The sequence below is a fragment of the Hemicordylus capensis genome, chromosome 12 (genome assembly GCF_027244095.1).
Source record: "Hemicordylus capensis ecotype Gifberg chromosome 12, rHemCap1.1.pri, whole genome shotgun sequence".
NCBI classification, from domain to species: domain Eukaryota; kingdom Metazoa; phylum Chordata; class Lepidosauria; order Squamata; family Cordylidae; genus Hemicordylus; species Hemicordylus capensis.
Window position 1 is genome coordinate 7,313,272 of NC_069668.1, and position 15,420 is coordinate 7,328,691.

General features: G+C 50.4%; 1 protein-coding gene and 2 long non-coding RNA genes across 9 annotated transcripts in view; 2 read left to right on the forward strand and 1 right to left on the reverse strand.

Annotated features, from left to right (window-relative positions):
- Positions 1-1,104, forward strand: part of LOC128336069 (uncharacterized) — a 114,892-nt gene extending 113,788 nt beyond the window's left edge. Inside the window, exon 6 of the long non-coding RNA XR_008311827.1 lies at positions 936-1,104. This is a non-coding gene — a long non-coding RNA (uncharacterized LOC128336069). The remainder of the gene's footprint in view (positions 1-935) is intronic.
- Positions 1-14,301, reverse strand: part of COL26A1 (collagen type XXVI alpha 1 chain) — a 128,089-nt gene extending 113,788 nt beyond the window's left edge. For all 7 annotated transcript variants that reach the window (XR_008311826.1, XM_053275205.1, XM_053275206.1 and 4 more), the window contains exon 1: positions 13,850-14,301. Coding sequence is in view for 6 of the 7 variants with exons in the window: in XM_053275205.1 (XP_053131180.1) it covers positions 13,850-14,022 (173 nt within the window). In the remaining variant the exon portion in view is untranslated. The remainder of the gene's footprint in view (positions 1-13,849) is intronic.
- On the forward strand, positions 7,478-11,780 carry LOC128336070 (uncharacterized). Its single transcript, XR_008311828.1, has 2 exons — positions 7,478-7,530; positions 11,574-11,780. It is a non-coding gene; the product is annotated as an uncharacterized LOC128336070 (long non-coding RNA).
- Positions 14,302-15,420: the final 1,119 nt, after the last annotated feature.

Consider the following 15,420-nt stretch of genomic DNA (forward strand, 5'->3'; position numbering starts at 1 on the left):
TGACCGGCTTTTAGTTCATAACGTTTTAAAGTTTGATTGAAAACTTTAATCTGTTATTTTAATCTGTTTTATATGATACAAGGCTTTTGATTGTTGTGTTTTAATTTGTAAACCACCCAGAGATATTATATGGGGCGGGATATACATGTGATAAATAAACACATAATCTGTACATGCTTACTCAGAAGCAAGCCCCACTCCATTCAACAAGACTTCTTCCTGCATTAAATGTACCAGGATTACAATCGTATATCCTAAGCCTATGCATACCAACTCAGAAACAAGTCCCACTGAATGATATGGAACTTACTCCCAAGTAAGTGCATGGAATTTGGAGGTTTGGGGACCAAACTTCACGCATTAGTTGCCAGCTGGAAAATATTCATACCATTGCATGTCAAGCTATCACTTGCCATCACATAGTAATACCATTGCATGTCATCCAACACTTATAGTCAGCGTCAAGCTAGGCTATATGCAAACCATGCAGTTGGGACCTGCGAGTCTGTATTTTTAAATACAACCACACGAGCCCCCGATTAGGTCTGGTATAACGAGGAGTAGGGGCTTTATCCCTACTGCAGTCCTGATCTGAATCTACAGCCCATGGATGTTATTCTACAAGGGAGGGAATCTGGAATTTGTAAGGAGACCTTCAAGAAGACGCCAGGGGTGTGTGTGTGTGTTATTAAATCACTAGAAGGCAGATCTCCAAGACCACACACCCCCTGAATCTTTGAGATACAACATCTGCTCTGATCTCCACAGTTCCAGTCCTTCACCTACAAATTCCCCCATCCCAAGTTTGGGTTCTTGGTCGTGCCACAATGTGACGGAACGTCGAAGCTGGAATTGAATCCTGAGCTGTGGTTTATCCTGAGAGCATGTTATTTGGGCAAACAACTGCACCAAATTATCTCCTTGTTTTCCTACAGGATAAAGATCTCTGTGTTAGCCTTTGAGCAGAGCGACATTTGGGGCATATTTTGATAAAGGAGAGTCGACTTGTGGCATTTAGTTCCAGAGAGATCCCATTTCTCTTCTAGACAGGAGAGGAATTCCAATGAAAACCTAAAGGTCACCAGCTTGGGAGTTGGAAAGGGGACAGGTCTGATTCAAACACACACAGTTTGAAGCTTTGCTATTATCTGTATATTTAATTCTCTAAGATGTACCCATAGCTAGCAAAATGCCCATCAAAGGTGGGAATGCATACAAAGCAGATTCCTACAATGATCTGAAACTAGATTTAATGTGGGTTACCAACATCTATATATGTAATTCTCTAAGGCATATCCATGGCATGGCTAATCTCGTGCGTGGCAGTTCTCGCGAGAGTTTGCAAGCAGAAACACCTGATTGGGCAGTGGGGATTCCATATGCAGACAAGGAAAAGGAGCCTGTGAGAGCAGAAGCACCATGGTGATTGGGCAGTGGGAATTTCATATGCAGATAGGGAGGAGGAGCCTGTGGCACCGTGGTGATTGGGCAGCGGGGATTCCATATGCAGATGAGGAGGAGCCTGTGATGGTTAAGGTTAGTTGGAGGAGCAGGAGCAGGGCTCGGGTGGGGAGGTCTCTGAGGATAGGAGGCTGCAGCTTGGCCAGTAGGAACCAGAAACACTGCAGCCGCAACCAAGAGAGGTGAGGGGGATGGAGTAAAGGGATGGAGGAGTGACCAAGTGGGGTGAGGGAGATGGAAGCAACGGGATGGAGGAGGAGGAGCAGGAGTGCAGCTCAGGTGAGGGTGGGGAGATCTCTGACGTGAGGGGGGCTGTGGCAGGGGGTGAGGGGAGTAAGTGAACAGATGTTCTGCGCAGGTCAAGCTAGTTAGCATTATTGTGTGAGCCAAGGCAGGGATCTCAGGATTAATCTCTGGCCATAAACCATCTTGCTGAGGATTCACACAATCACGTCAATGTCGGCAGCCCACATTACACCTAGATTCAGATGACTGTGTGAACCAAGCTACTCTATGTCCACATCTACGCCTGACCTTTCACGAGAAGAGGTCAAAGCTCTTTGACCTCTTTGACAGAGGAGCACCTGGCCCCAGATTCAGTCCCTGCGGTCTTCCAGGTAGGGCTGGGGGAAACCCGTGTCTGATTCTCTGGAGAGCTGCTGCCAGTCAGTGCAGAGGATAGTGACCTAGACGAACCAATGGCCTGACTCAGCAGGCAGCTTCATAAGTTTGTGCTTCCAGGATGGGGTTGCCAACTGTCCCTCATTACACGGGACGTCCCTCGTTTCAGGGATGAAATGTTGGTCCCTAGAGGGACAGCATTTGTCCCTCATTTTGGTGGCTTCTTATTTTGAGAAGTTTTTGGTGGAAAAGTGGTATCACTTGAATATCCTCTCTAATAAAACGCTTGGTGTCCGTCCGTGGACGGACACCAAGCGTGTGTTCGTGCCTCCCTCCGCCGTTCTGCGCATGCGCACAGCGCATGCGCAAAACGGCCAAGTCAAAATGGACACAGGCAACAGACGGCCATGTTGGCCACGGGGAGGCGAGAGACGGAGGTGGTGGGACCGGGCCGGCCACGGGTAGGGGAAAGATGGTAGCGGCCGAAACGGCCCGGCCGCGAGGAGGGGGAAGATGCTGGAGCCGCCGCCTCGGCCAGAGAACCCGGAACCCGGTGGGAAGAAAAGCAAGCAGGCTGAGGGGGCGGCGGCGGGAGGTATGTAGCTGACAAGGTGGAGGTGGAAGGAGGCAGTGAGGGAAGCCAGCTGAGACGGCGGCGGAGCCGCCGCCTCGCCCAGAGAACCCGGAACCCGATGGGAAGAAAAGTGAGGGGGCGGGGGTGCTGCTGAGCTGCGTAGAAGGAGTGGCAGCAGCAGGTTGAGAGAGAGAGAGAGAGAGAGAGAGAGAGAGAGAGAGAGACCGTCCGTTGAGCGGGGAAGGTGGGGCTGGAACAGACCCGAAGGAGGAGAGAGGATGGGGGCTGAGGCTTTTGACTGGGGGGCTGGGGTGATGTTTCTGGGGTGGGTGGGGGAGATGGGCAGGCAGGCTTACCTCTGGGTCTCAAGTGCTGCTGCTGGGGTCGAGCCCCAGAGAAGAGCTCTAAAACAGGCTCCATACTAGCGCCCGTTATTTTAACGGGCTTCAAAACACTAGTGTTCTGAATAATAACAATGCTGGCATTTTTCAATGGCACATAATTCAATTGCATATATGATTTGCCCCTGCTAATTGGGCAAAGAGGCACCTTTTACCGTGGTGATTCTCTTTATTTAGCAGGGGGAGAGTAACTGGTCCTCTCCACCCCCAGCACAGGACCTCCAGTGACGGTTGGTGGTGTCTGTCTTACGTTTCTTTTTTAGATTGTGAGCCCTTTGGGGACAGGGAGACATCTTATTTGTTTGTTATTTCTCTGTGTAAACCGCCCTGATCCATTTTTGGAAGGGCGGTGTAGAAATCGAATTAATAATAATACTAATAATAATAATAATAATAATAATAATAATAATAATAATAATATATGTCAGTGATACTCAGGCTCTTGATTACTACAGTATACACCTCCTGCCCCGCCCCCAGCCAGCCCCCAGCCCCCCCCCCCCCCACTCATTCAACTTGTTTCCCTCATTCTGTCTATGAAATGTTGGCAACCCTATTCCAGAAGTTTAGAACTGTGTGGTGTAGTGGTCAGAATGCCGACTAAGACCAGGGGGACCTGAGTTCAAATCCCCATTCAGCCATGAAACTCACTGGGTGGCTGGCTCTGGCACTGTCTCTCAGCCTAACCTACCTTGCAGGATTGTTGTGAGCATAAAGAGAACCATGCCCTTGGGCTCCTTGACAGAACAGCAGGATATAAACGTAAAACTAGATCAATCAGATGACGTAGAATGGAAGCCTGTTGGTAGTTACGCATGCAAATACTCCTGAGAGGAGGTCAGCGATTGGTGCGCTGCTTGCGGATGTCACAGAAGCAGCAGCAGTGCATCCATAACCCCCAACAAGGGGTCACCATGATTAACCAGATGCCACTGAAGAGCCCAGAAGCTGAATATGAAAGCAGCAGCTCTTGCCCAGTGCTCGATCCTCAACATCTGGTGTGCCATGGTATACTGCCTCTGAACATGGAGGTTCTGTTTATCTCTAGTTGTAACGGACAGACTTCTCCTCCATGAATTGGCCCAATCCCCTTTTAAAGTGAGAGATGGTCACTATCCAGCTGAAACTGACAACACAATCCCTGATTTTTTCCAAAGGACCAGCTGCAAGAACGTTCTCTCCCTCCACTCTCGCCTCCCGGTAATGCAGACAAATGGCACTGAATGGAAAGAGCTCTCCGCTGCATCGCTCAACAACCCACCCCCACCCCGCCACAGAGAGGAAATAAATGAAGGAGCTTTGCAAAAGCTGGGGACGGATGGTGGGCCCTAGAGGTTTTTGTTTTTTGTTTTAAAAAAGAAAGAACGAAGAACCACAGTTATTTTGCGAAATATCTGAGCCACACCAGGGAGTGTGGAACCCGACCCCGAGAACAGGTGTTTCATTTCAGCCATCGGGTCCTCTAGGCGGAAGTTGGAGGGAGCCACAGTGCAGAACAGCTAGCTTGGAGCTAGAAGAGAAACCGGGAAAGGCAGGCAAGTTGTGTGTGTGTGTGTGTATGTGTGCACCATCCCTCGGGGAAATGGTTAAGAATGTGGAACTTTTTAATTTAGAAAGAGACAGATTAAGGGGGGGCAGGGCCCCCAGAAATGGTAGACAAGACACATTTATACAGGGCATAGAGACAGAGGCGTAGCAAGGTTGGAGTGGGCCCAGAGACAAGGTTTTAAAGGTTTTGTAAATTGTGGACGATGCAAGTCATTTAAAGGTACTAGAAAAAGACATGCTGTTCTGGTAGCTCCAGGTCTTAACACTGACATCAACTTTGGAGGATGAATACTACTGAAGGAAGCCCGGGTGGGTGCGTGGTTGGGGGAGTCAGTCATGTGACTTGCCTCGGGGGGGGGCCTAGGCAGGGGGCCCCCAGACAACCGTCTCCCCTTGCCCTATTATAGTTACGCCCCTGCATAGAGAGCAAGAGAAGGTTTTGTTGGGGTTTGTGACTATTTCGCAAAGCGCCAAAAGAAGCTACCCACTCCAGTTACAGCGCAGAGTGCTGAGTTTAGCTGTCGCCGTTATTCAAAGGACACGCAGGGAGATGGCTGTACAATCTAAACTAAACAGATGTATTGGGAAAGTACATCTGGGATAGGGAAGGCCTGTCCTACCTATCAGCTACCTAACGAATAGGTTGGGAGAGAGAAAGATGCTCCCACTTTCTCTCTAGGAGGAAAGGAAGAGGACTGACTCATTCCAGGAAGGACCAGAGAAGTCAAGGTAGAGGTCATAGAGCAGAGGCAAGCAGGGACAGGCCAGGAGACCCTCCTACTCCCAAGGCCCCCTAGTGGTCATTAGCGCTCTCTCTCTATCCAGTCGTGTCCAACTCTCGGTCACTCTATGGATCACTGCACTCCATGCCGTACTATCTCGGACAGCTTCCTATAAGTCCACCATGGTCATTCCAGTGCCATTTTGGCTCTGGAATGCCAAGGTCCATTCTGAGACCTTGGGTTAGGGCGGTATAAAAATGCACCAAATAAATAAATATATATTTAAAATAATATACAGCCGCCGAGTACAAGGCCATCCCCGTCTCCTTCTCCCGCTGATCATCCCCAGCATAATTGTCTTTTCGAGGGAGTCAGCTTGCATGACATGACCAAAATATGTCAGTCTGTGTTTGGTAATCTTAGCTTCTAGTGATATTATTGGTTTAACTTGACCTAAAACTTCCTTATTTATGATTCTCGGCTGTCCATGGGATATGCAACCATCACCTCCAGCACCACATCTCCGTTAGCACAGTTGGTGCAAAAGGTCGATGCACTGGAACTCCATCTCCAACACATTGCTTCTCATCACCTGTCACACCGGCTCACGCTTCTCATGGAGCATCCGGAATCTGTCTCTGAGCAGTGGCTTAGTCAGTCCATCTGCCGCCATCTCTTCTGTTGGGCAGTACTCCAACTGGACTACCCCTTTTTCTTGCAGGACTCGCAGTGATATTTGTGCTTGGTTCGAGACGTCATCTTCCCCACCTGGGAGATCTGGACACAACTTTGGTTATCCTCACACATTGTGGTGAGCTTTGGTTCCTCAGTCCCAAAGTCCGATAGTAGCTGGTGTATCCACACCACTTCCTGGCACGCTTGAGCTGCGGAAATCTATTCCACCTCTGTGGATGAGAGCACAACATGTGACTGCTTGTGGCTAGTTCAACTTATGGCTCCACCTCCATACAAGAACAGGTGTCCACTTGTGGACTTGTGGTCTGTTCTGTCTTTGCCCCAGTCTACACACATGGATCCCACTAGCCTGGGATTGCTGCTTTCTGGAATCTCCAACGTGAAGTGGCCCCTTAGATATCTTCCCAGTTTTTTTACTGCAATCCAATCCTTGTTGGTTGGTGCACTTACTTTTCTGCTCCGGATTCCCATAGCTGAAGCAATATCTGGCCTTGTTATTGTGGCTATATACAGAAGCTTTCCAATTGCCTTTCTGGCTGGTAAGGGCTCGCTGTCTCTGTCTTGCTTCCAGAAATTTACATTCGTTGGTGTACTGACTTCATTGGCATGTGTCAGTCCCAGGCATTCTAGGAGATCCTTTATGTTCTGCTTCTGATTGTGAAGGAATGTCCCATCTCCTCCTCTTTCTATTTGGACACCAAGGTAATAGAAGATGCTTCCAAGTTCCTTCACCTCTATTTCCTTATTCAGGTGCTGTACAATCTCATACAAAGGAACATAGGAAGCTGCCATATACGGAGTCAGGCCATTGGTCTATCAGTATTGTCTACACAGACTGGCAGCGGCTTCTCCAAGGTTGCAGGCAGGAATCTCTCTCAGCCCTATCTTGGAGATGCTGCCAGGGAGGGAACTTGGAACCTTCTGCTATCTTCCCGGAGCGGCTCCATCCCCTAAGGGGAATATCTTCCAGTGCTCACACATCAAGTCTCCCATTCATATGCAACCAGGGCAGACCCTGCTTAGCTAAGGGAGCAAGTCATGCTTGCTACCACAAGACCAGCCCTCCTCCTCTCATGGCTGTCTTATTATTATTATTATTATTTTACATTTTTATTTAACATTTTATATCCTGCTCTTCCTTCAAAAAGTCCAGAGCGGTGTAGTAATCAAGTTCTCCCCCTGCCTGCAACTTCATCTTTTGATCTCACTGGCTAGAACAGTTGCTACTCAAGCTGCTCCCGCCAATCTGATTCCTGGCACTGCCCCCAGGAAGAATGGAAATAATGGGTTAAAAATGCACTTCCTGGTTGCTTCAGGGAGTATATTTTCAATACATTTTTTCCCTTCTTCCTGGGAGCAGTGCCAGGAGGAGCCCCCTAGGAATCAGGTTGTCTGGAGCAGCTTGAGTAGCAGCTATTCTAGCCAGTGAGATCAAAAGAGGAAGTTGCAGGCAGGGGGAGGCGGGGCTGGAGGAAGCTCCCTGCTCTGGAGGGTCCTCTGGCTGCTGGTAAGTTTGAATTTTTACTCGCATTTTTGTTTTTGTTGGGGTGGGGGGCGCGCAGCCGTTCCTGCCCCTACTGAGTGGCCACCACTGAGAGAGAGAGAGAGAGAGAGAAGAGCAGCAGTTGGAGGAAATAGAGCACTGTCCTCTGCACCCTGGGCCGAAAAGCTGTGCAAAACCACACTTCTGTGTGCCAAATTCAGTGAGTTGGTTTCTCCGCTTGGGGCCAAGAAGCAAATTAGGAGGAGGGCAGCGGACAAATGAGCCTGGCTTCTAAATTCTTCCAGCTTCAGAAGTGGGGAAGAAAGCAGGTTGCCAAGACATGCAATTTCCCAGTTCCCTCTTACGTCTTTACATTTTTAAAGAAGAGACAGACAAGGACAAAGATGGGAATTCAGCCAAAGTGAACAGCAGGGGCCTCCATTTCTGGAAGGCAAAATGGGGCTGTTGTCCGTTTGGATGCCGTTTAAGATTATCATTGCCATCATATAATAATATTATCACAACATAAGGACCCTTGTTGGGTAACATCTTCACACGATGCTAATATTTATTCTGCACTCTCAACATACATAGGAAGCTGCCTTATGCTGAGTCAGACCCTTGGTCCGTCTAGCTTGGTATTGTATATCCAAACTGGCAGCAGCTTCTCCAAGGTTACAGGCATGAGTCTCTCTGAGCCCTGTCTGGAGATGCCAGGGAGGGACCTTCTGCATGCAAGCAGGCAGGTGCTCTTCCCAGAGCGGCCCCCTCCCCTAAGGGGAATCTCTTACAGTGCTCACACAGGTAGTCTCCCATTCCAATGCAAACCAGGGAAGACCCTGCTTAGCAAAAGGGACCATTCATGCTTGCCGCCACAAGACCCAGAAAGAGCTGAGAGAGATTCCTGCCTGCAACCTTGGAGAAGCCGCTGCCAGTCTGGGTAGACAAGACTGAGCTAGATGGACCAAGGGTCTGACTCAGTACATGGCAACTTCCTATGTTCCTAAAGCTGTTCACAGACCCTAAAGAGGGTCAAACGAATGCCCAGCCTGCATCGGAGAACCAAGCATGCTCTCAATCTGCAGTTTGGTGAACTCAAAAAACAAAATCGGAGGACAGGGGAGTGATTGTGTGGGAGGCAGGAGCTGGGTCAGACGGCTTATCATCCCCCCTTGATAAGATTCTGGGGGGAAGAAAGTGGGGTGGCCACTCCAATCCCACCCAGCTCCCAGCCCCCACACGATCACTCTTCCTCCTCCCTGCTTGCTCCTACACTACTACAACTACTACATCTACAACTTCCAATATTTATATACTGCCTTTCAGCAGAAGTTCCCAAAGCGGTTTGCGTAGATATAAATAAATAAATAAATAAATTTTTCTCCCTGTTGCCCAAGGGCAGATACCAGAAATAGCCACTGGGGGGATGCCATGCTGGGGACGGATAGGACCAGTTGCTCTCCCCCTGCCCAAATCAAGAGAATCGCCACTTTTAAAAGGTGCCTTGTTGCCCAGCAGGAAGTTTTCCACACCCGGCTTTTCGTCCGCATCGCCTCCGGAATGGAGATGTGCGTTTACATATCAGCCAGATTTACCCTGAAGTCTCTGCGAGCTGTCAGGGAGCAATTCGCACACGATTTGGGTTTTTCATTGTGCATTGGAGTGGAGCCTGATTTATTTCTGGGGTTAAAAAATGTTCTGGGGAGTACAAGCAGTTACCCTGGCTACCACCCTGATTCGGGTCATGTGAACAGCCTCCCTGAACTTCCTCCCCGCCCCCCCCCCGGTGTTCGTTGCCTGCTTCCTGGCACATCTTTCTCGGCTACGGTTGCCCCCGGGATTGGCTGGGAGTCCGCGAGAACTGGGATCAACTCGCGGGGTGGACTCAACAGCCCTGCAGATCTGAATGGCTTGATCTTGTGAGAAATGTTGGGGGGAAATCTTGGGAGGGGGGAAGAGACCCAAGAATAGCTGTAGTCAGAGTCGGCAACCCTATGCACAGGAGAGGAGCATCGTCTTGAGTTTCTGTGCCCGGGAGGATACAGGAAATCCACAAAGATCTGAGAACTCGGATACGCTGCGTTCCCAACAAGCTAGGAGGCTGCACTGTGGAGGACATCTGTCTGTGCCGGGCCTCGTGCTTTGCCTTCGCCCCTTCAGACAAAGGGTTTCCCTTCTCCGCCCCCCCCCCAGCCCCGTCCCCAAACTCTGCCTCCATCTCCTGACAGGCTCAGCTTGAACTACTAACCGAAGCCTTCTGTGGAAAGGTCAGACTCAAAGACCAACTCCCAGAAGGATCAACCACATCAAGGCCCCCGAAAAGGAAAGGAAAACGAAAACCAGCAGGTCTACCCGCAAGTCTGCCTGGCGCAGATGGAGACGAGGAAACAAGGATGGGTTTACATTTTATTTATTCTGCAGACCTGAAAGGGAGCCAAGCAGTGTTATATTATAAAACACACACACACACTTGGGGAGAGTTCCCTCTTTTTAAACAAACAAGCAAACAAACCCAAGTTTCTAGCTCTCTTGGTTCTGAGCAGTACAACCTGGCCCATTCTGCTTTGGAGCTAGCCAAGAAGGCTGTGCCTACACAGGGTTGGAGGAGCCCCCAGGCCAGCGTAGAAGGTAGGAAGATAGGAAGCTGCCATATACTGAGTCTGACGTTTGCTCCATCTAGCTGAGTATTGTCTTCACAGACTGGCAGCGGCTTCTCCAAGGTTGCAGGCAGGAATCTCTCTCAGCCCTGTCTTGGAGATGCTGCCAGGCAGGGAACTTGGAACCTAGATGCTCTTCCCAGAATGGCTCCATCCCCTCAGGGGACTATCTTACAGTGATCACACTTCTAGTCTCCCTTTCATGTGCAACCAGGGCAGTCCCTGCTTAGCTAAGGGGACAGGTCATGCTTGCTGCCACAAGACCAGCTCTCCTCTCACTCACTCTCCCTACTCTGTGCATAATTTTATGAATTCTGGAGAACCCTGCTTAGCTATGGGGACAAGTCATGATTGCTACCACAAAACCAGCATTCCTTGCACACTCCTTCAACGGCCATGGCTTTGTAAAAATCAAGGAGAGAGAGGAGAGGAGACCTGGTCTTGTGGTAGCAAGCATGAATGATCCCCTTTGCTAATCAGGTTCTGCCCTGATTTGCATTTGAATGGGAGACCACATGTGTGAGCACTGGAAGATATTTCCCTCAGGGAAGATATTCCCCACTCTGGGAAGAGCATCTGCAGGTCCCAAGTTCCCTCCCTGGCAACATCTTCAAGTTAGGGCTGAGGGAGATCCCTGCCTGCAGTCTTGGAGATGCCGTTGCCAGTCTGTGTTGACAAACGCTGTGTTGGCGTTTCATATCTCAGGCTCAGATGTCCTGCTCATCTCAGTCCCATCTCAGTTAATGGCCTTGCTCACACATTTGTTTGAATCTAGGTTCAATGTTGGCTACCAACATTGAAGTGATTGTGTGTGAACCCATGTCAGGATTCCCACCTCGGCATGTGTTCACACAACCATGTCAATGTTGGTAACCGACATTAAACCTCAGTTCAAACAATTGTGTGAACAAGCCTAGTCTATGTAACAACATCTAGTTAAAAACACCCTCAGTCTTCTGAATAAGTGACTAAGACATACTTCTAAGTTCTGTATAACTCCTAGCACACTACTGGTACTCATTCTTGGTGTTGTTGTTGAACAATGGCAGTTCTACAGTGTAGTCATGCTGAGTCAGACGGTCCACCTGGCTCAATATTTCCTACTCTGACTGGCAGCATTTCCCAGCATTTCCTACTCTGACTGGCAGCAGCAGCTCTCCATGTTCTTGGGCAGAGGTGTTTCTCATGACCTGCTACCTAATCCTTTAATTGTTTGAAAAATTAAAGGACTAACTGGGGGTATCAAGGGTTGAACCTGGGATCGTCAGCTTGCAAAGCATGTGTTCTGAGCCTTTTTAATGAGCCGAAGTCCAACCATGTCTGGGGAATCAAGATTTGGATCCCCTGGTCTAAACCCATTGCCTGGGATACAGAATTTTTAAATAACAGCTTCATTCTCCCCAAATAAAGGTGGAAGGCAAAGAAACTGGGAAGGACAGGTCATAAGGAGAGGAAGAACACAGGCGTGAGGATTCCAGAGCTTTCTCCGTCCGGTTCCAAGAGCCTCTTTGGAGAGAAGAGACTTCCATGCACTTCATTTCTTCTCCCAACACATTTTCTAATTAGCCAGACGGTGCTCCATTGCTATGAATAGGCAAGTAAACCTGCATTTCCTTATGTGCACATTTTATGTTTAATCAGATTTATATCACACCAAAGGGGCAGGTAGTTGTGTTGGACCATTTACACACCAAAAGAAAACGCTTGAGTCTGGATAATTTGGGGTTTGTGTTAGTCCCGCCCTCACCTGCTTTTAAGACCACCCCCCAAATGCAGGTAATATTTTCATCCTTATCCCGAGTCAGGCCTTTGGTCCATCTAGTTCAGGATCGTCGGCACTGGCTGGCAGCAACCAAGGTTCCAGAAGGCTCTTCCTCAGCCCTGTCTGGAGATGCTGCCAGCAGGGACTGAACGGGGCACCTTCTGCATGCCAAGCAGATGCTCTGCCACTCAGTTACGGCTTTTCTGCAAATCCTTCCCAGAAACATCTATTTCTTTTTTGTCCTCCCCACTGCTTTTATTTGCGGGCGGCGGGGTGTGTGTGTGTCCCTCATGCTGAACAAGCTTTCCAGTTAATGTAAATGTCTCAATTTTCCATTTTTACGTTATTTGTTCCTGATCGCATGCTAGTGATTTCTTCTAGTTGCAAAAAGAGATTGAACATGTCAGTCAGCACCATTTTAAAAAAAGGCTTTGTCCTGTAGCTCTGGGCTCATCCACGCAGGGGTGTAACTATAATAGGGCAAGGGGAGACAGTTGTCTTGCCCCCCCCCAGGCAAGTCACATGACTGACTCCCCCAGCCACGCACCCGCCCGGGCTTCCTTCAGTTGTATTCATCCTCCGAAGTTGATGTGGGTGTTAAGACCTGGAGCGACCAGAACAGCATGTCTTTCTCGGGTACCATTAAATAACTTGCATCGTCCACAATTTACAAAACCTTTAAAAAATAATTTAGGAGGATGTTCTATTGTGGCACATAGGTGTTTATATATATATATATATAGAGAGAGAGAGAGAGAGAGAGAGAGAGAGAGAGAGAGAGATTTTACGATGCTTTTTGTTACCACTATTCAGCCTCATTTAAGATTTCTTTACTTCATCAGCTGGGGTTCATTGAAGGGGGGCCCATTTTAAAAGCTTGTCTCTGGGCCCACTCCATACTTGCTTCGCCCCTGCATGCACACCTTATGCACATAAGTACTTGAGAGGAAGGATGGTGAAACTGATTAGGCCCTCATGATCACCCATATGATGCCTCTATTTTAGCATCTGGCGGCTGTTTTCTAAGCTTCCGTACACCCAGCAAAGTCATACCTGTATTCTGCCCCTGATCTCTCCACAAGCTCTGTATCACCAGCTCTAGCACCCTTCACCACCAAAGGGCTCCTGGAACACAGGAAGCCACCTTATTCTGAGTCAGACAACCCTTGGTTGATCTAGTTCAGGATCATCTACCCTGACTGGCAACTGCAGCAGCAAGGATTCAGGCAGAGTCTCTCAGTCTCAGCCCTTCCTGGAGATGCTGCCAGCCAGGGATTGAACCTGGGGCCTTCTGCATGCAAAGCAGAGGCTCTTCCACTAAGTTCTGGCCCCCATTAGAAGCACAGGAAGCTGCCATATACTGAGTCGGACCCTTGGTCCATCTAGCTCAGCATTGTCTACCCAGACTGGCAGCAGCTACTCCCAGGTTGCAGGCAGGAGTCTCTCTCAGCCCTATCCTGGAGATGCTGCCAGGGAGGGAACTTGGAACCTAGATGCTCTTTCCAGACCAGTTCCAATCCCCTAAGGGGAATATCTCTGCCCCATACTAACGCAAGAACCATACTATTGCAAGAACCTGGTGCAAAGTCACTTCGTGTGAGATGCTCCGACTTAGTTCGTTGCATGCAGAAGGCCCCAGGTTCAATCCCTGGCTAGCAGCATCTCCAGGCAGGTCTGAGAGAGACCATGCCTGAAACCTTGGAGCGCTGCCGCAGCCAGCCCGTTTAGGCTATACTGAGCCAGATGGACCAGGCGTCTGACTCAGTCGATGGCAGATCCTAAGGAAGAAATCCAGCTCATACATTGCAGTTAACCCTCCAGGGGCCCGCGCTCCGGGGCAAAGCCACCCCTCGAGGAGGAAAACCAGCCACTCTCCTCTCCTCTCGATTCGGTGCGGGGTGCGGGCGCTTGGCGAGATACTCACCGGCGACTGGCGAAGCCGTGGCCGGACGGCCCTCCGGAGTTCTGCTCGGGGAAGTTGTGCTGCTGCTGCAGGGCGGAGGCGGGGAACGGGTGGTAGAGGAAGCCCGTCCCGAAGCTGCAGCCCCACAGGCAGCAGCAGCAGCACCAAGACCAGAAGCGCACCGCCAGGGACATCTTGGAGAGCTTTGGAGAGAGGCGCCTCCTTCTTCGCCCCAGCAGGACGCACAAGGCGCGGCGCGGCTCGGGACGGAGAGGGGCGCTGCGGAACCCAGCGCCTCCTCACAGCCGCATGATCTCAGGCTGCGGAGGACCCCCGGAGGGAGCCTGGAGAGAAGGTCCGCAGAGCGGCGGAGGCGGCTGTCTGAGTCTGGGCTGGCCAAGGAGAGGCTGCCCGCAGTCGCTCTCCAAGCAGCCGGCGCCAACTCCGTGCGCCCTTGGCGCACAAGTCCCTCGCCAGCGCCTTTTCAAACCGGAATGAGGCAGGTTCGGCAGCTTCCTCCAAAGTGGGCGGGAGGAGGGGGCGGGATTAACCCTTCGCTGCTCGAGCCGCTGCCTTCTACCGAGTCAGGCGCTTGGTCCCTCTAGCTCAGTAGGGACTACACGGACTGGCAGCGGCTCTCCAAGGCTGCAGGCTCAGGGGGTGTTTCCCAGCCCGACCTGGAGATGCTGCCAGTGCCAGGGGGCCTTAGGAACATAGGAACATAGGAAGCTGCCATATACTGAGTCAGACCCTTGGTCTATCTAGCTCAGTATTGTCTACCCAGACTGGCAGCAGCATCTCCAAGGTTGCAGGCAGGAGTATCTCTCAGCCTTATCTTGGAGATGCTGCCAGGGAGAGAACTTGAAACCTCGATGCTCTTCCCAGAGTGGCTCCATCCCCTGAGGGGAATATCTTGCAGTGCGCACACATCAAGTCTCCCATTCAGATGCTACCAGGGCAGACCCTGCTTAGCTATGGGAACATCATGCTTGCTAACACAAGATCAGCTCTCCTCTTCTTCTGCATACAAGCATGCAGGTGCTCTTCCACTGAGCGATGGCCCCGTCCCCTCAGGGGAATATGCTCCTATATCGTCTCTCTTCCAAATGCAAACCCAGTTGGATCCTACTTGGGACAACAAGCCATGCTTACTGCCACAAGCTTTCCTCCCCTGATCTGGCTGGGAACAGAGGAAGCTGCCTTCTCCTGAGTCAGGCGGCTGGTCCAGCTAGCTCAGTAATGTCTACACAGACTGGCAGCAGCTTCTCCAAAGTGACCACTCCTCCACAGCAGAGCTGGAAATTCCTGTGGGAAAGAGCATCTCCTTCTTCTGGGGGTTGCCTGCTCGCCTGGGCCTCAACCAGAAGATGCCGGGGGTCTTTCCTTGAATCTGCAGTGCAGGGTTCAGTCCGTCAGCAACACTACCATTTAATCCACAGGTAAATACCCCAAGATTCTGCATGTGCATGTTGATGCTGCATGCACGGGTTCCCTCCAGGAGAGCTGGTCTTACGGTAGTGAGCCGGAACGGTCCTGTTTGCTAAGCAGGATCTGCCCTGGTTTGCCCTTGGATGGGTGACTACATGTGAGCT